This window comes from Ambystoma mexicanum, chromosome 4p, assembly GCF_040938575.1.
Source record: "Ambystoma mexicanum isolate Mex_15411 chromosome 4p, UKY_AmexF1_1, whole genome shotgun sequence".
Classification (NCBI taxonomy): Eukaryota; Metazoa; Chordata; class Amphibia; order Caudata; family Ambystomatidae; genus Ambystoma; species Ambystoma mexicanum.
The window spans coordinates 1,286,987,574-1,287,008,743 of NC_090927.1; the positions used below are offsets into that span (position 1 = coordinate 1,286,987,574).

General features: G+C 46.2%; 1 protein-coding gene across 3 annotated transcripts in view; it reads right to left on the reverse strand.

Annotated features, from left to right (window-relative positions):
* The window catches only part of PCNX2 (pecanex 2), a 3,925,748-nt gene extending 3,906,367 nt beyond the window's left edge, over positions 1–19,381 (reverse strand). For all 3 annotated transcript variants that reach the window (XM_069606982.1, XM_069606983.1, XM_069606981.1), the window contains exons 1-2: positions 19,120–19,381; positions 12,519–12,727 (exon numbers count right to left, since the gene is read on the reverse strand). In XM_069606982.1, coding sequence (XP_069463083.1) covers positions 12,519–12,727; positions 19,120–19,275 — 365 coding nt within the window. In that variant the 5' untranslated portion in view covers positions 19,276–19,381. The remainder of the gene's footprint in view (positions 1–12,518; positions 12,728–19,119) is intronic.
* Between the last annotated feature and the right edge of the window lie 1,789 nt (positions 19,382–21,170).

The window sequence follows — 21,170 nt, forward strand, 5'->3', positions numbered from 1 at the left end:
CAATGCCCTTTGGTCGAATGTTCTCATTATCTCAATCTGAAAAGAAGGCTCTCAGATCCTACCTGGATGATAATTTGCAAAACGGACTTATCCGCCCGTCAAAATCCCCAGCGGGAGCCCCATTGTTCTTTATTCCGAAAAAAGATTCCCTAGATCTTCGACCATGTATTGACTATCGAGGATTAAATAAAGTTACCATCAGGGATCGCTCTCCCATGCCCCTCATCACAGACATTTTGGAGGCAGTCCAAGGAGCTAAGATCTTCACCAAATTGGACCTTCGCAGTGCTTACCATCTCTTACGGATCCATGCTGGTGACGAGTGGAAAATGGCTTTCCGTACTCCATTTGGATTATTTGAGTACCATGTGATGCCGTTTGGGCTGGTCAACGCACCTGCAGTTTTTCAGAGGTTCATGGACCGGATATTCTCGGATCTCATGTTTGTGTCTGTTATTGTCTATTTGGATGATATCTTGATATTTCCTAAGGACCCTGAGCAACATCAGATTCATCTTACTGAAGTTCTGAATCGGCTTAAGGAACACAAACTCTTGGTAAAGAGAGAGAAATGCGAGTTTGGGGTCAGCTCAGTACCTTATCTAGGATACGTTCTGTCTACCCAGGGTATCCTCATGGATAAGACTAAGGTGGAGGCGATCCTGAGTTGGCATTCTCCCAGATCAGTCAAGGAAGTACAGAAATTCCTTGGAGTGGCGAATTTTTACAGACGCTTCATTCCCTCTTTCTCTGAGGTAGTGCTACCCATTACTCGTCTATTAAAGAAGACTTCCCTGCCATTTTGTTGGGGTTCCAAGGCAGAAGAGAATTTCATTAATCTAAAGGAACTGTTTTGCAAAGCTCCCATTTTGCGTCATCCAAACCAAAGTAAACCATTCATACTTGAGACAGATGCTTCGGCAGCTGCGATAGGTGCCGTATTACTGCAGGAACAGGACGGGGAAGAACACCCCATTGCTTATTTGTCACGGACCCTCACCCCGAGTCAACGGAACTACTCTGTGATCGAGCGAGAGCTTCTGGCCATGAAACTGGCATGTGAAGAATGGAGGCATCTACTACAGGGAGGTAGTTGTCCATTCACCATCCGCACCGACCACAAAAATCTGCAGGTGCTCCAGAACATGGATTGTGTCAATTCTCGCCAGGCCCGATGGGCACATTTCTTTGCCCAGTATGATTTTCGGATTACCTATATCCCTGGTTCCCAGAATCTACTAGCAGACGCATTATCCCGGAAGGAGGTGTCGGAAGGTTCCAGACTTCAGCCACCAGAAAGACTCTTTCCCAGGAATCGGGTGTTCATCCAGGCGGCCAGTTTCCTCCAGCAAGTTAAAGAAGCTACTGTTCTGTCTGAACACAGTGAAGTTAAGGAAAGATTCACGGAAAAAGACGGACTCTTGTTTCACGATCATCGACTCTTCATACCCTCTCCCGCCCTCCGACATCAGGTTGTGAAGTGGTGCCATGATCACAAGACGGCCGGCCATAGAGGACAATCCAACACGGTGGAACTGATTAAGAGATATTTCTATTGGCCAGGGATTCAAGCTGAGGTCAAGAAATGTATACAATCCTGCAACATCTGTAATAGCAGTAAATATCGTACCACCAAACCTTTGGGTTTACTCGAACAGGGTTCAGTACCCCTGCGTTCGTGGAGCCATATCTCCACTGATTTCATAGTGGACTTGCCGGTTTCTCAAGCCTGTACCTGCATCATGGTGACCATCGATTCCATGTCCAAACTGGCACATTTCTCTCCTCTTCCCGGATTGCCCACTGCGGCTGAGATGGCTAGTGTGTTTCTTAGGGATATATTTCGTCTCCACGGCCTCCCAGATAAGATCACTTCTGACAGAGGCAGCCAATACATCTCTAAGTTCTGGTCAGCGTTGTGTCAGCAGTTGGGCATCGAAAGGGCACTCTCCTCGGGTTTCCAACCACAGACCAATGGGCAGACGGAGCGATTGTACGGCACTCTCGAACAGTACTTACGTTGCTACGTCAATCAGGAACAAGACAATTGGGTGTCGCTCCTTCCGACGCGGAATTTGCATATAACAATTCTCGGCACTCTGCCTCTGGTCTCACTCCATTTTTTTGTACTTATGGGACTCATCCCCGCTCCATATTTCCCAGTGTCTCTCTTGCTTGCAATCTCCCTGCAGTGGAGGACACGTTGTCCATGATACGGGAGGCCCACAGGACAGCCAGACGCAGTCTGCTGGAAAGCCTAATAGCTTACAAGACTCAAGCTGATCGTCACCGATTGGGGGTACCAGAGTGGAAGGTGGGCACCAGGGTATGGCTTGCTACCAAGTTTCTACCCCGGTGGACCCGACCGTCTAAACTTTCCCCCCGCTTCATTGGTCCTTATCCAATTGTGGCCAAGATCAACCCTGTTGCCTTCCGTTTGAAATTGCCCCCTTGCCTACATCGAGTGCACCCTGTTTTTCACTCCTCCCTCCTTCGTGAAGCTGGTCAGGGCTCGTCTGTTAGATCCCTTCCATTACGGGCTCCGCCACAGGTTGCTGTAGACTACGAGGTGTCCCAAATCTGTGATTCTCACTATAGGCCGGGTCGCCTGGAATATCTGGTGCATTGGAAAGGGTATTCTAGAGCTGAGGATTCCTGGGAACCCATTTCACATCTCAAAGCCCCGGTTTAGCTTAGGAGGTTCCATAGGGCGCACCCTGGCAAACCGGGGGGGTGCGTTATTGGGGGGGGGACTACTGTCACTCGCCGCCGCCTTCCGTGGACCCTGTGGTCCAGATCGCGGCTTGCAGGCCGCCATTGAATTGACCATCACGTTTCTCCGACGTTGACGGCAGCGGTCTAGCGTTGCGGCAACAGCGGACAGGGAGGCTTATTAGCCACGCCCTCCCTGTTCACTGTGCGTTGCAACCCGCTTCGGTCAGCCTCCCTGCGGCTGCTCTCTCTCGGTTGCTACAACGCTAGTTTATCTCTTTTCCTGTGCTTTCTCTCTGGGTATTGCCTCCTCTAGGCACCGCTACGAAATACTTTCTCTCTCTCTGGGGTCTCTACCCCGCCTCTTTCCCTCGCTCTGTTCCCGTACTTCCGTGCTTGGTTTCCGACCTCTTTCCCCGTTTGCTCTCCGGAGCTTTTGGTTGGTTCCCTTACCTGGTGTCAACACTCCGCTGGCTCCTGGCCCTGTCCACGGCATCCTTGGAGTCCGCATTCCGCTCTGCATCCTCCAGAACGGACATCAGCTACTGCTTACCTACAGTTGGGGTTTTTTGTGCCCTGCGGGCTTTTTCCCATTCCCGTCCCTTTCGGGAGAGGGGCCACAGGCGGTGCTAGTTAACAGCATAGCACTGTGTCTTCCTTCCGAGAGAGAGACTCTTACTCAGAAAAAAAAGAGAAGAAGAAGAAGCAGGATTATCGAGCCCGCCGACCGCAGATTTCTTCAGTTCTGGACTATTTGTCAGGTGAGGAGGAGGAGGAAGAGGGAAAGTCGGAGTTGTGGGAGGTTCCGCCCCAGGGGGCTGACAACTTAATGGGCCCTAGTATAAATATGAAATCGGTACTGATGGCTACACGAGTGGGATGGGTGGGCTCCACTAGGAAGTCTATCATGGGAGTTGGTATCATGGTCTCATTTTCTAATCCCATATTAGTGAGGGGTCTTATCTCAAGGTAATGCTGTCCCCTTGGGTGATCCTGGCAGGGCCCATGTCTCCTCCTGGACTATGGTGAGAAGGAGAGGCACTAATCACCAGGGGAGTCAGTTGTAACCGGAAATTGTGCGGTTTCTAATCGTTTTGAGCCTTTGGTGTCAATGGACGATCAGGATTGACAGAGGGTGTATTCGGGTTCAACAGTGGTTTTGGACCCATATTTTATTGTTATCCCTGTTTCAGAGGTAGTCTGTGATACTACCCAGCTGGGAGTACCCTTTAATATTCCCGGCTCTGTACTCCGTGGGAGGGAGATGCACATTAAATTAGTCTGCTGAAATATAGCGGACTCGAGGAATAAGTTGCAGTTGGTTGAGAACATGGAGTTCATTAAGCTTCATGAGATCGTCCTGCTGCAAGAAACTTGGGACCTGGCACTGCTCCGCTTTGATGGTTATTTGACGTATTGCATCCCTGCTAAAAAGAATAGAAGAGGGCGGAACTCAGGGGGTTTGGCAGTGTTGGTCACAGCTCCCCTTGACTGAGGGATTAAGTTGGTAGACACTGGGCTCGAATGTATACAACTGTTGAGGTTTAAGTTCCCAGGAGCCGAGGGGTTTGATCTCCTGAACTTGTATAATAGTCCAAATGGGGCAGTTGAGGAAGTCTGGTGCAAAATCAAAGGATTTCTAGATCGGTATCTAGAGGATCCTGTGAATCTGCAGAAAAGGTTGATTTGGGGAGGGGGTTTTAACCTCAAAATGGGCAGTGGGCTTTTCATGGACCTATATGAGCCCACGGAGGAACAATTGTTTGGGGTCAAGGAATCAATAATGTCCGATAAGAGGGTCTGCTCTAGGGGCCTTCAGATGAGCACTTGGCTTGTCGAGTGGCGCATGCGCTCTGTTAATGGGCGATTCAGTCCTGACATCCCTGGCAAACATAACTTCGGCAATCATGTGGGGTCCTCCACAATAGACTACTTTTGCCTCACACTAAACCTATGGAAACACATTGAACGTTTTGATGTGGCCATGGTGGGGAACAGTGACCAATATCCATTGGTTCTAGCCCTGAAAGGTTTAACTTCTGTGGACCCTAGTGCCTCTAGTGCAGAGGTCTTCAGACTGTGGGGCGCGCCTCCCCAGGTGGGCGTGGCCACTTCCGAGGGGGTCGGGGGGGGGGGGCGAGAGCCCAGCATGAAATGTGTTTTTTTTAGTAACATTTATTTTTGTTTGTTTTTTTTTAGGTTGGAGGAAATGGGCAGGGGCAGCTCACATGGTCAGACTGGACCACAAAACGGCCTTAGGCACCAATGAAAAAGTGGCCAGCAGTTGCAAATGGATATTCAGTCCTTTAGTCACAGACTGTTTGAATAGTACCCAAGGGGGTGTTTTTTTTTCAAATGTAAACAAATTGTGACATTTAAACAATATTTATTCAGCATCAATGGTCAAAACTGCTAGCTGCATAGTGAAGTAACTCCTCAAACTGGCCCACATTGGCCAAAAAGTGGCCCATTTTGACTGGCCTACACTAGAATTTTGCATTTTTTGGTACGGTCATCGCCCTATTGCCCTATAGGCCAGTTCAAGCCTGGCGGCTCATCCACCCACTGGCCCCCTCACCCATTATGGAGGAGCCGAGGAGCCAGCCCAGTGAAACACTGAGCACTCCCTCAGCTGCTTTTTCCAGCTGAGGGAGTGCTCCTGGGCTGGCTGAACTGTCAAAGGGAAACACTGCCTTTGACAGTTCAGTTCCCCAGCCGCACATGATCACTGAGCCATGCAACGCTGGGGCGTTTTGCTTCATCAGCCTTGCATAGCTCATTGGAAATGCTGGCTGGGACACTGCATGTATGAATGTGCGAGGGGGTGCTCCTGCGCCTCCTCGCACATACGGATAGAGCAACCTAGAGCGGGGCCTTTTAGCAACCACGCGCAGGCCCCTGCAGAAGGTACATTTATGGTGATTTATTTTTTATTTAAATATGTGTAGGGATGCGTGTATGCTTGTGTTATGGGACTGTGGTGGGAGCAGGATGGGCGGGAGCACTGGGATAGTGGTGGGGAGAGCCCAGGGTCTGTACTGGGAATAGGGTGCGGTGATGGTGCACAAATGTTCATAGCCATTTCTACATACTGTCCATCTGGCACTTTTGGGGGGGCCCGGCTTGCCCAAATTTTGCTCAGCGGGGGCCAGGCCAAAAGAGTTTGAAGACCACTGCTCTAGTGTCTCATGTCATATAGAAGCAGATGCTGTGTCCCACAAGAGAATTAAGTGGGGGAAGATCTTGGATCATGGCTTGCATTGGAAAATCTTGGCTAGTCAACGATCCTCGGTCTTGGGGATCCTTGATGAATCCAACAAACATGAGGTTGTGGTGGACCTCTTTGTGAGAATTTTGGAAGCCTTATCAGAGGGTTTTTTGAGGGTCCCAAGACCGATAGGTATATCAGGGTAACGGGGGTGGTTTGATGAGAAATGTAAATTGGCAAAACTGGCACTTTTGTCTGCTCTAATGTGTCCTTCGGTCGACAGACGTTGCATTGAACAGGCACGGACTACCTACCGAAGGACACTTGAGCACAGGAAATGTGAGCTGGAGACAATAGCCTGGGAAGAATTGCTGGAGGCTATAAGGGTTAATGACACAAAGGGCTTTTTGGAATTTGTGTCAAGGGAGCCTAGAAACAGTCCTCTGGGGACTCATGTGGGGGCTTCGATTGGGTGACTTATTTCGGTACCCTATATTACGATGGCAGAGCCAGAGAAGAGACTAAGAGTGGGGGAGTAGAGTTACGTTTCTCTCTGGAGGAAGTAATCAAGGCTATTGGGGCACAATCTCGTAGTCGAGCTCCTGGGCCGGACGCCATACCTGCAGATCTTTTTATGAGCCAGCTCGATTTTTGGGCTCTGTTGTTGACGGGTGCCTTTAATGCCTGTCTAAGCTCAGGCCGATATCCCCTGTTACGGAACACAGCTACAATCTTCTCTATTTTAAAAAAAGGGAATATTACTAAACCTTCTTATCGTCCAATTTCTCTCCTGGATACAGCATTTAACATTTTCAGAAGGGTGTTGCTGGGGCATTTGGAGTGCTGGTTAACCGAGAGTAATATCCTCACGGATATCCAATTCGGTTTTTGTCCATGCTTGGGGACTATGGAGCATGCACTTAATATGTATTTGTTAATATCGAATGTTGTTTTTTGCCAGAGGGAAACGGTTTACCTTGCCTTCATGGACTTAAGTACAGCCTTTGACAAGGTGGATCGCACCAAGTTGTGGGCCGTGCTTGAATCCATGGGCTGTCCGGCTGACTTTGTGACAGTTTTGCGGGAGATCCATGCGAATACCAAGGCCAGTGTTCGGTTCGGACCAGGGGGGAGGTGCACAGAGTGGTTTGAAGTTATATTGGGAGGGCGCCACGGGTGTGTACTGGCACCGCTCCTCTTTACCCTATACATTAACAGACTATTGCAGGCACTTTTAAACACTGCTGCAGATTTTTAACGTGTGGGTGGCAGACCATTCCCCGTTTTGGCGTACGCTGATGACACAGTGCTTATGGCCAGAACGCCTAAGGCATTGTAGGCACTGGTCGACGTGTACACCTAATTCATGACAAGCCTAGGTCTAAAAATAAATTCAGTTAAATCAGCGGTCATGAGTTGCAGTGCCAGTAAAAATCTGATCAAGATGCGCCCCATTGTTTGCGTGAGGGACCTAATCCCGAGGGTACATGAGTATGATTACTTAGGTGAGCGATCGCTGAGTGTTTCTTGAGCAAGGCACATGTAACAAAACAATCCTTGCAAATGTGTAAATACCTGTGCGGCCTTAACTGTTTTCCCTCTAGGTCTACTCCATGCAGGTTAAGGCAGCTGGTTCCAACAGCCAGGTGACATGCAGGCGAGGGAAAAACGCTATTTTAAAAGGCTTTTGGGACTCCCCGGCTCATCATCCTTTGCATCTGTACACAGAGAACTGGGAATGCCGTTTTTTGGAGGATGAGAGGGCGATAGCACCTGGTTTATTGTGGCTTAGAATTTGGGGAAATCCGAAGGCTGAGTTGTTCCATTTCATAATTAAATCAACCATGGGGCAGAAGATACCCTGGCTCAAAATGTGTATATAAGCATATGGCCAGGGTTAACTTGACGGTTATGCCACCTGTAACTAGCTTGCTTCAAATGAGAGAAGTAAACTCCTTCAAGAAGGTGGTAATCAGGGAACAAGCGGCCACTGGTATTGGTGCAGCGCGGCCTGCCCAGGCTGATGTGCATCTTTTATTAATCTGTGGCTCGCCTGCTATTCAGCCGTACCTTATTTGGGCTTGGGTGGCTCACCATAGCTGGATTATTACTAGGGCCGCTTTGATTGCCTGCGTTTGAGGGGGAACACAGCAAAGTGGACTGGTCAGTCAGACGATTCAAGCTGCCCTGTCTGTGGTGCCCCATCTGAAGATTTGGCCCATTTTATTTTGTTTTGTCCTGGCTACTCAATCATTAGAGAGCGAACCATTTTGCAAGTACTGGCTTGGGTTTATATCGGCCAGCGCTGATGCTACTATTAAAGGCAGAAACATTATATATTGCTTGGGCCCTGCTCTCATATTTGAAAGCTGCAATGTCTTTGAGAAGGGGTGTTATAAGAAGACGTGTTCTGGTATCTTAAATTATCTTGTAATGTGTGGTTTTGTACTGTATTAACTATTTTTTCATTTTAGAACGATGATGAATTGCTCTACTGTGATATTTGACTTGTGCTTATGAATTATATTGTAAATGGTTTCATTTTATGGACCAATGCTTTATTAGTGGTGACCAATGTATTTGTCATGTTTTTACTGTGAAATCTTTTAACATGTGTTTAATGGAAATTGTTTTGTCCGAATAAACTTATTAAACTCAAACTCGAGAAAAAACTCACCCAGCTGGGGTGATAGGTGCAACAGCAGCCGGGTATTATCAACAGGATGGTCATGGAGGCACTTTGTTCTCTGGTGAGGGTAAAGAAAAGATAGGTCGACTAAATATTAGCAAAAGGGAAATCACTATACTCTCAACCACCCAAGGGATAAGGTGAATTTTCCATAAGATTACAAGTGAAAATGTCTCCTTATTGACCTGTGAGAATCTGTCAGACTGCTCATGTTTCAGCATTGTTTTCTTTAACAGTTACAGGTGTATTATCAGAATGAAATGTCGGTCGTATGATTAAAAAGACATGTCACGTGTCACCAGTATTAAAAGAGGGATCGAATATGCATGTAAAGGGGAATAATGCAAATCTCCCCCCCCACCCAAAAGGAACGGTAAGAGAATAAACCTGTAGACCCTGTATGGGTCTATGTAAGCCGCGGTCCGGCTGTTATAGCTGTTTCCGTGCTCGCATATCAGTGTATATTGTTGCATCCGACTTTGCAAGGTCTGACCCGCATATATGGCGGGTTTGCTCGTATAGGCATGTAGCATGCTGAAAAAGTTATAAGGCGCTTATCTAAGGGACACAACGAAGGATCGGAGCCGACCGTCTGTGAGACACGCGGCCCGATCCTTTGTTGTGTATATGGTCGTCATGGCACCCAGGCACGTGTGCGTCGTTGCCACGTAGCACAGCCACCAACTTGGTGTGGGACTACGAAGTCCATAGTCATAAGGGGAACTAATGTAGCGACTACACGCTAGTTGAGCCATACTGACACTCCCAACATTAGAGCAAGTATAAAATTATTTAATATACATAGTAGCAAATTACAAATTACAAAAAACTCAGAATTCAAGATGAATCAGAGATTCAGAACAATTCTGGGTGTGTGTCCGAGGCAAGTACTGCAAGAAGCCCTGCCTCTGAATCATAAGCAGACTCATAGTACTGAATGACACAGCGGTCACCAGAGAGTTTAGTTATAACCTGAGCCATGGTATGTCTAGACTCTAGTGTGTATAGACTCTAGTGGGTCTATTTCCTCAACAGCTAGCAGCACATGAGTTGCAACCCATTGGAAATAAAGTTCAATGGTAAGAGGCGGGCAGTGGGGCAATGTCGCAGAAAAGCTTCTGCGGGGTGCCCCACTCATGCTTATAGATAAGAAACTTGTAGGGGGCTAAAGTTGGGGTAATGTTTGATGAAGTGAGGATCTGTGGGCAGGAAGTAGGGCAGAATTGCGGACATAATTCTGCAGGGTGCCCTACTTCTGCTACGGGTAAATGAGATGTATGAAGTACGGCTAAAAGGCCTACATCATAGCCTACCTATTTTTCAATGCTGTCAAATCCGTGGTACGACTGTTGTCTAAAGTTGTGATCTCCATCCCCCACTCTGGAGGAGACACCTTTCAATACTAACCATATGCAGGACCGATTCAAATGTGCTCTCGGGTGTCAGCCCGCTCACAGTCTGTACATGTCAGTCTTCATAGATTGTACGTCTAGTATTGGAAGAGGCATGAACATTTGAGTCAAAGTTTGTAGCTTAACTTAACTTCTCATGGGAATTACCCACTCACAATCTAATGTCTGCGTTAATTGCCTCTGAAACAAACATAGTGATCGGCAATGCCCAGCTCACTGGTTCCTGTTAGTCTTATGCAAAGCACATAACACCAGAGAATCAAAGAATCAGATTATCAAGTACTCAAATCACAGTTCATTAAACAAAGCACATTAGATCAAAATCACAGTGAGTCCAGCAAGTCAACCCATAAAATCTCTCTTTGTAACAATCTTTTTTGGATGTCTCCCCCGCTGTTCCCTAGTTTAATCTGCTTCAGAATCACACATTTTAATTGAGCAATGGTGTGTCTAGCCTCAACAAAGTGCATAGCTGCAGGTGATTTCAGATTTTTGGTGCAAATGTTCGACTTGTGCTCTGTCCACCTCGTTTTAGCCTTTCTCGTTGTCATACACACATAGTAATAACCACATGGGCACTTGAGTCCATAGATCACATTGGTAGAATCACAAGTACTTGAATGTTTAAGCCAAATTGATTTGCCCGATTGTGGATGTGTGATACTATTGCCTAGTATTATGTTCCCACAATGCTGACAGTTCTGGCATGGTAGTGTCACCTTAAAATTGATTTTGCGTGTGGGTCTTAATGCCAGTAAATAATGCTATTACACAGTAAAAAAAAACATGGCCAGACTGGCTGCACCAACAGAGGGCAGTCTGGCCACATAAGAACATGTATGTGTTTGCGGCCCTTGATGCCCATTAAGAAATGCCATGCCACAATAAGAAAATATATCCAGACTGAGTGCACATTGTATGGCAGTCTAGTTATGTAATAACACTTATGTTTGCTTTACCCATGATACCCAGTAGAAAAGCCACAATAAGAAACAATATTCTGGCTTTTGATGCACAAACAACCCCTCAACAAACATACTCCACACAATGCCACTGTAAGAAAACATGTCCATACTGGATGCCCCAATGTAGGCCAGTGTCAAAACGTCAAAATACATTCCATGTAACATTTATTCCCTCACAGAAACAGATAGATACCACTACATTCACCATTCACTCAGTAACAAACGCTTGCATTTGCATCAAAAAATTCAAAACATCCATACACATATATACATTCAAAGAGAACTTCACACACTCATACACAGACATTTAAATACTCTGACATCTCTACTTTCTTGGTGCAAGTCACGCAGCAGGAGCCTCCATCTTCACCCCTCCTTCCCTGTCACAGGCGGTGGACTGGGTCAGAGCTGTGACCACCACCCCCAGCCTGGGACAGGGAGGGATTGAAAGGATGAGGACCCAATTCCTTCCCGAGAGGCTGGATTTTTGAAGAGCCACTAGGGAGATCAATGGTGTGATGCCATGTCAGTCTCCCTAATGCCTTTCACATGATGTTCTTGAGGGCACCAGTGTTTCAACTCACTGGTACTTGCAGAGCACTGTGAAGGGCATTAGGGACACCACACTAGTCTTTGTGTTTGCAGAGAATGCAATTATGTTTTGATGTTTAGATTCTCTGCAAATACAAACACTCGCTTTATAATGCAAATTGATTTTTTCCTCTTTTTAAAGCCATACATTTCAGGACCCAGTGGGTCCTACAAATAGTAGAGTCAGTGGCCTAGCAATCCCCATTGGCAGGTCAGCGCTGATTCAGATTCTGCTCTGGTCAAGGAAAGCGGACTTGGGATGGTATGGTGGACAAAATAAGAAGGGTGTTTCTCAATCAATACACTATAAATTAAAGGATTATGGTACTAAAGGTTTTTCTAAAGAAGTTGTTCATGCTGCTGTATTAATAACATTGAATTTGTACCGCTGTGCCTTAATAAAATGAGACTTGCCATCGTGTAACTAGCAAAATCGCTATTAATGCAGAATCACTTATAAAGTTGTACAACAACCCTTTCCTATCAGACAAAAGAGCCTCCTGCATTTCTGTGGAAAATCGTAATAAATATCACTGCTACTATGCCAACTTGGTTTTATCGTGCTTGCTTAGCAATAACTGCACAGATTTAGGTGAGCTTTATGCTACCCTAAGCATGGGTAAGCATTGCATGGGCCGCCTGCAGGTCTCCCTAAGGTCATAGCACACCAGACAACTTCTCTCATCTCATGGAAGGTACCATAGAGCCCCAATCTGTGGGAAGCCAGACTACACTGCTTCCTTCACCCAGAAGAAGCATTTGTGCCTTTCAGGCCTGAGGAAGGCTTAATGGAAAATAGACTGTTTGCCTTTTTTACATCTTACAATGGTAGGGATTATATAATTGTATAATCACATTGCGCAGACATTACATTCCAATGGTATAAATTCCATCATAAGACACATTTGTGAATGTTTCTTGCTTAAGAATGGTTTTCTTACCTGACATGGACAGGAGGCATTTTCACTTTTGTGGCCTTTTCCTCATTCTCTTTATGTAGCTTCCCATTCATTCTTCTATCATGTCCTTGAACTATATTTCCTTTATCCAGCATGTGGTGAAGATGGTAACTGCCAAACTTAATTACTGTGAAGAAGATTGCCGTGGAAATACCATAAATGAGAAGCGTCACTGTAGTTGAAGGTAATCCCTAAGGAAAAAGACAACATGTTAATACATAAACTTTAAGAACAGTGGGCATCATTAGGAGTTTGGCGGTATTTCGGAGGAATAGTGGAGGATTTACCTCTAGCATGATGCTGCAGGTAAATCCTCCACTGTTCCTCCAAAGTCAGAATTTGGTGCTGTGGTAAAAACAGTGGTTATTCTGTTGCCACCAAAAAACTTGCAGTAATGAAATTACCACCACTTTTTTACTCCACTGCGCAACTCGTAATGAGGCCCAATATTGCCTAATTTATTTGTTTTTGTAAGGTTTTCATATGCTGCATACGCAATCTAGTTCCTGTACAGAAGCATCTGCCATTTATAAGCTAGACCTGCATAGGAGACTCAACAATGATACAAGTGAGGAAACTTATGATAAAGTATAACCAAGCTTTAATTCAAAGCTAGTCTCAGGAGAGCGTGGGTAAAATGCCTATTGGTCCAGGGGAAATTACTAAAATCTGAAATTGAATTTCCATAGAAACCGGCTGGTGATAGGCCACCACAGTGAGAGGGTAAATGTGTTCCAAACCTCAAATATGGGGTTTTAATGAACATATTCTAACCCTAGACTTAATCAGTCCTTCTCCCTCCAGGGGTGCCCTGACCTAACCAAATAAATGTTCAAAGGAGCTGGCCAAACAACATATTCCAAAAGGCTAATTTTAAGCAGTCCTACTAGCCCACAGCCTAACCCTACTCTAATCAGCACAAAGTCCAAAGTTCCAGCCAACAGAAAGATCCACAATCTATCACTGTAATGCCTGGCCCTCTTTTACAAAACAATCCACCAAAATGCATATCCTTGCTCTCTCTTCAGGAGTACTAGACAATTATTGTGCATCAGAACATTGCCCTGCCATTCTTCTTCTGTGCATCATTAAATATATGATGCAGAAAACTTTTGATGAAAAACTTTGCATATGTCCTGATGTTTCCCAGAGCAGCCCACGCCTGATATTTTTCATATCGTAAGGGCGCTAAAGGAGCTTCTTCGAGAGACAGATGGTATCTATGAGGGGAAATCTAAGAAAGATGGCGAAAAATATATGAGAAAATATATAAACACATTTATATACTATGTAAATATTTTTATCAGGGAAAAAGCTTAAAGATATACTCTCTCTCTCTCTCTCTCTATATATATATATATATATATATATATATATATATATATATCTGCTCATGAAAAACTTTGTCAGAGGGATGTTATGATTGCAAGGCTAAATCTGAAAAACCAAAGAAATTTGCCAATTATGGTAAATTGCGCAACCATAACTCGTACCACTGCCATGCACTGTTAAGATTAACACCTTGGTCATCAAAGATAACATCACAAATGGCAAAGCCAAGATTATGTGAGATACCAAGTTGCTCTGCATATATCTGCAGCGAATGAACCCACAAATCTCCTATAATCCAAAGAATCTTCTTGTTGAGATCCATGCTTTCAGCAAATCAAACAAGGTATGAAGCACGTGCTGCCCTGCAGTTCAACTCCTCCACAAACAAAAGGCCTGATTGGTTGTGACTCACGATATCCGTGGGCATCCACGATGTTCGCGGCCTCCACTTTCCTCTTTCCTTGTGGGGCATGATAAAAGTGTCCAGATGGCATGTGTGGTTCAGTTGCGAACAGTCATGTATGTCACAGTCTTCAGGGCACGGGAAAGCCCTTATATAGCTCTGATTACCTATACATCCCTCTTCCTCATGCTACTTCCCAACCATAACCCATAGCATTACTCCCACATCCCTCTTCCTCATCCCAGTACCCAATAATAATCAGTATCATTATCCATACACTACTCTTCATCATCCCAGTCAATAACACCAATCCAAGTTCTTACATCCATATTCATCTTTATCCTCTAATTACTCAAAATTAAATCATATCACTATCTCAGGATTTGGCCAATTTGACTGAAACTATTTTAATGTATGGCCTAGTTGACTGAATTTAGGCTGTACAAAATGATCGTACAACCAAACATGTGGTCAACTAGGCCATACGGTTCCATTAAAGCAAACAAGGGGCACAGGGGTTGCAGGGGTGTCCCCCACTCACCTTGCTCACTATAATGGGAATGGGGGTTGAACGGGAGTCCCCTGCTTCCGGGACATTAGAAGCAGGCGACATTAAAAAAAAAAAAAAAAAAACAGAGAAAGGGTCCCTGCAGCATCAGTTTTGACCTGTGTTGCAGGGACAGAACTGACACCACAGGGTCATATGGAAAGCAGATGCTGAAAGGTAAGAGGGTGGTGATGTATTGGTGGGTGAGAGAGGGACATGGATTGGCATGCTTTTGCCCACGGCAAAATTGGGTTCACGCCGAAATAGACTTTGGTCAATTCCGCCGCAAACAACTATGCCACAGTCAAATCATACCAATCCCTATCTCAACATCCATATTCCTTATTCCACTATTTAATATTAACACATATCTTTACCCACATAGCCCTCCTACAATATTAAAGTACAGTGTTTATTTTCTACAACATATACAAAAGAATGGCTACTAAAACTCAGATCAGTAGAAAACAAAGAAAAAATGGAGCAGATACAAAGAACAGAAAGACATGTACTCACCCTCCACTTACACAATGTATAGAAAACATATAAGCAAGAGAATAAGTAAGTCTGCTCTTGCAAAGTACACCAACAGACACCACTAACAAAATTATTGGTCCTGCTTCAAAAATACATAGTGAAGAAATTACAACCAAAAATGAACCCCACCCTCTCAGCCGCGTTCGACACAGTAGACCACCAGACACTCACTAAATATTTTACATTCTACATCGCTGCATGGGGTGCAGGGAAACCATCCTTAGCTGGTTCATATCCTACCTCACTAACCATCAAAAATGTGTCTGTCCAAATGGTTTTCTTCCGATCACTGACTCCACCAACACCCATGTAGTCCAACAAGGATTCATCTCTCACCCTTGATCTTAATATTTTAAATGGAACTGCTCTGAACCCTCCTAGTTCCGCACAACATCCACATTTGCAAATACCCAACTAACACATAGCTCTACCTCAGGATCTCTTCCATCAAAGACATCCACACGCTGCCAGCCTATCTCGCATTGATCCAGTACTGGATGTCCACAGCTTATCTGAAGGTCAATCTCTCCATGACCGAATTCATAGTGCTGTACAACCACACAGAGCATCCTGACATCTAGTCCTATGAACCTCAATGGCTTCCCACCTCAGCAGACCACCTGCACTATGTCCCTTGAGTTCTCCAATGACTGACACCTCTCCATCAAGGAGCACATAGTAAGGATGACACAAACAGTCAGGTACTAACTTTTTCTCCTGCAGAAAATCAAACCCTTCCTCCCAACAAACAACTTCAGGTCTGTTGTCCAAACTTTGGTCCTCTCCCAACTGGAATGTAGCAATATCCTCCTGGAAGGCCTTCCGTTGACCACCCTGGCACCATCTAGATGTGTTCTAAATGCTGCAGAACCACTAAGACTCTGTAAATTCAACCACATCATTCTGGCCTTCATTGAACTGCACTGGCTCCAGCTGCAAGCATGTATCACCTTCAAATTCTGCTGCTTCATCTGGAGACCATTGCCTTAAAGTCCCCTCAGTGAGAAGCTCAGCATCTCTAGAGGTCTAAAATCCACCAGACGACTTGGCATGTGCAAACTTGGACTACACGAGTGCAAGGAAGAAACAACCAGAAGACTGGTCTTCTCTGTCTATTCCATACTCTGGAACTTCCTCCCTGTTAACAGCAGACTCACCTCTTGCATCTACATTTCAGGAAGGAGCTCAAGACCCTCCTCTTTAAGGAAAGGCTCCTCATTTACACACTGGTCCACATCTCCTAACTTCCCCACTTAACCTGCGACAAGATGTCCTGTTCCCCCGTGTTCTCGGCTTGTTGCTTGTATATCCCTTCATGCCAAATTGCCCACTCTTCCCCTTCTCCGTTGTTAGCACCCTGTTCCCTTGTATATATCCCTTGCAATCTGCATTCCTCGCCGTAGACTTCCTCCTAGGACTTGTACAGTACTTTGTTGCTTCCCGAAGGTAGGTCTATGATCAAACAATACAGATTAACAACAACAATAGTAATGAAGAATGAGGGACGCTAAGCCTTTTAATGGGAACAAGAAAGGTGAAAGCAGTTAAAAGTGTCTGGCGGGTGCCTGACCTCGAAGCACTGATCCTCCCTAACTTAGAACAGATATGAGAATGAATGGCCAAAGGGGTAATCCAAATAACTCTTTACTTGGTGACCATGATACAACAAAACAGAGTTCAAGAAAATGTAGTTGCATAATGTTTTAAAATGTACTTGGGATACTGTATTTGCAATGTCCTGCAGTAAATTACACACTTATATTATCATTGATATGTGCGTTTTAATGTTGTATACACTAGTTATAGCTAGGAGAACGGCACTTCTAAACACATAGAGTAGTTCAAATGAATTAGCAATGTATACACACTGGTGAGCAACCCTTCATTTGGCATAAACGTTTTCCGTCACTCGCGCCTTGAAACACGTTTGTACAGGCGCGTAATACATGATCTATCATATTATATCAATTGAATAACTGAACGTTAATTGCAGAATAGTCGTATCCATATGTGATCCAGGCACATAAGCCAGCCTTACTATTTCGGATGCATTCATTTACTTCATTTTCCTAGCCACAAAATGAATCCAAATGGACAGGACATCTGTGTTGGAGGCATGTACAATGGAGCGATTATCAGAAATGCTCTTTGCTTTACAGAACTGGTTATTGGCAGAGTCCAAGTAAGGTGGGCAGTTGGTCTGTGAGAGAGCCAAACCTACCTTCAGCAAACATTAACAATGCACTTTCGGAATAATCATGCGATCCCTATTTCCCAACAACAGCAGTGAACCTTGTTCCCACATAGGGGTCACTTCCATACGATTGGTGAATGGCCGTCCTAATAAACCTTGCACAAAATATATTGAGCACAATTAAAATTGACTAATAGCATATTTTACAACGGTAGAATCTGGAGGAATCTGGCTTTAATAAAAATGGTCTTTCATATCGTGCTTCACGCCGAAGCCCAGCCGCTAAACACGTGATTAGGTATGATGGCAACATGATAAGAACCCCGTTAGGATGCTTGGCATACACAGTGAGTGCTTAAAGTGGGCCGGGGCCTGCCGGGGCCGGGCCCCGGCAGTTTCCAAAAAGTGGGACTGAGCCGGGGCCCTGCCGGGGCCCCCGTCCTACCGCAACATTGGCGGGATGCATTATCCCGTCGCGGCCGCGGCCGCAGCCGCAGCCGCGACGGGAGATGCGCCTGCAATGAAGTCAGGCAAGCTGACAGAAGTGGCAGCCAGCCACAGCGACGCTGTGACTGGCTGCCACTTCCGTCAGTCATAGTAACTGCATCTGGTGACCCCTCGCGCGAGAGGTCACCAGAGGCAGTTACTGTCCCTTTGTTTCCCCAGGTCGCCGAGGTGTCTTTAACCCTCGGCGAACCTGGGGAATCCTCGACATTTTTCGAGGTTTATAAAAGATGGCTTGAAAAGTATACATTTCAAGCCATCTTTTATAAACCTGAAATGTTTAAAAAATATGGCCTGAAAACTAGGCAAACCGTAGGGTATGCACACAAATATATATAAATGTTATATATTTGTGTGCGTACCTTACTATGTGTGTGTACTTTGCAAGCCATCTTTTATAAACGTAGAAATGTTACATATTTCTATGTTTAGAAAAGATGGCTTGCATAGCACACAAACCATAGTAAGGTATGCACACAAATATATAACATTTATATATATTTGTGTGTATACCCTACGATTTGCGTACTTTTTAGGCCACGCCCCTCCCACAAGCCACGCCTCCAAATGAGGGCCCCCCCTCGATTTCTTACCCCACTTAAAGCCCTGTGTATTGTAAATAGTAAACTAAATCGCTTTTACGCATTTTCTTTGTTCGGTATAACAGCATAAAACGGAATATTAAGTTGAAATAACGGATAACGGCTGTTTTAGGAGAACCGAAAAAAGTAGTCACGCATGGGGTTCCAAATAGGGCAACGGAGAGATACATCCGTCATGTCGCGTGCTGAGTCATTCAGTATAGAACACTACATTCAGAACGGAATTACGCCCTTTCAATCTCTACCATCACAGTTTGCTTATGCCGTATATGCACAACTTGGATGACGAAAGAAGGGGAAAACAAGATGCCAACGATCCAGTGCTGAAACGATATTGCGACTGACGTTCCGCCGAGAACAAATTAACGCTATGATTTAACATTAATGAGTAGGATAATACATTTCAAGCAATTCTGTCGATGTGTGCAGAGCCCTCTCCCCTGTACAGTTTCAAGTCCACTCACCAGGTGCAGCGTTATAGGCAGCATCATCAGGATGATCCATAAATAGAGATGGCAACTGTTGTTCAATATGCTTTGGTCCGGGTCGTGGTACCAACCTCCAGTCAGAGCTGCACAGACACCTTGTCCGAGGATCTGCACCACTTGAGTCATCCCCATCTCCGGCAGCTTGTAGTTAAAAGCGGGCTGGGCTGTTACTTTACCCTAGACGCGCGCTGGTGCTTATTGGGAAGATATTCCCATCATGCCCTGCGCTAGTGAGTGACGATAATACTGCAGGATGGTGTCAGTGCCCCACGACGTTATCATGTGCATTACAGTCCGCCCCACCCACCTTTCACAGGCTTCTTATGGGAACCTCGTAAATCAGAGGATATGTTAGACCTCGGGAAGTTCGCTGTTATACTGTGCCAAACCTAGACACACTCTGAGCTGTGAAACAGAGTGACGTTTGATAAATGATATATGATAGGTTATTTATAACGCACTTAATACCCAGAGGTTTCTAAGCGGGGACCGGGGATGAACCTGTGGTGCTCCGTGTAGTCTTGCTTCCAAGACGAGCACGTTGTCCCAGGGTGCCCAAATATGGGAAGTGACATCACCAGCGGTTATATGACCGCATTTGCACTGATCACACGGATCACACACACGGAAGACCACGCTCCTGCCCTGAAGGCCATTTTCCTGCCCCCAAGAGCCCCGAGCACGCTCCCACCAGACATCTGCAGCTGCCTGTCTGCCTGCTGCCCACGTGCCCTGCTATTTGGTGCCTGCACGTCAGCCATCTGCAGGGGTCCAGTTGCTGTGTCCACCCCTGCTGGAACAGAAGACTCCCGACTGGGATTCCATCGCTCCACAGCCCAGCCTCAGGACCCAGTTGCCCACCCACTCCTGCCTCTGGGGTTGCCATGTCGGGCACATCTCCATCTGGCACCACTGGCAACCCCCAGCCAGAGAGGCAGAGGGCCACCAGCTTCACTGCCACTGAAGTTGGTGTCCTGGTGGAGCAAGTCCTGGGGCAGTATGATGCCCTCTTCGGAACAAGATGCGCCAACAAGGGAGGACGGGAGAGGATCAGGGATGACGCAGTGGTTGCCATCAACGCGGAGGGGGTGTCAACCCGCAACTACCAACATGCCAAGAAGCGCTGGGAGGACTTCAGGTCCAGGACCCTCAACAAGGCCCGGCGCCTCGCGGAGGGGGGGCGGGTCAGCCTGAGCAACATCCAGATGAGGGTCCTGGAACGCGTAGGTCCAGCGCTCCACGCCCAGATCCTTCGGAGGCAGACCCGTCTGGAGTTGAGCGGTAAGTGGCCAAGCATTGCTGTGTGAGACAGGGCATGTTGCAGTGTGCTGGTAGTCTGATACTTGCCTGTATGTGTGTCATAGGCCATGTATGGATGTGTGTGTGCAGGAACATCATGGTCATGCATGTGAGACCAGTTATGTGTGAACCACATGGTAGGTGCATGTGTTTTAATGCAACATGGGGACCTCTATGCAGAATGCACACCTGAAAGCATGGCAGTCCCTGTTCCTGGACATGGAGGGGGGGTGAGGAATGGGTGCTGATGTCATGTACATGTATGGTGCACGTGTGTGTGTGTGTGCACCAGAGAAGTGTGTGTTTGACTTTCAAACGCCATGGATGCATGTGACTTTGAAGGCAACATCTTGGTTTACAGGGGCCCTTGTACATGGGTGTTGATGTTGATTGCAGGCGCCGAGAGTGTTTCTGCATGTGTGTTGCATGCATTGACCCATGTGTTGTGGAAGGACAGGATGGAAGTGCCATTTGACAGTGCCACTCATGTGTTATTGCTTCCTGTCTAGGGTATTTTGTGCTGTACCCTGATGCTTGTGTTCTATGTCTCCCTCTACGCAGCGTCAAGTGAAGAAGAGGGCGGGGACGGCGCTGTGGAGCCAAGCGGCGGGGATGCCTCCACCGGGCGGCGACGCAAGGCCCAGCCACCCTCCCAGGAATTGCCATCATCCAGGAGCGAGGGGTCTGGTGCCGCGTCTGCCACAACGGCTGTGGCGGAAGGGCTGGGT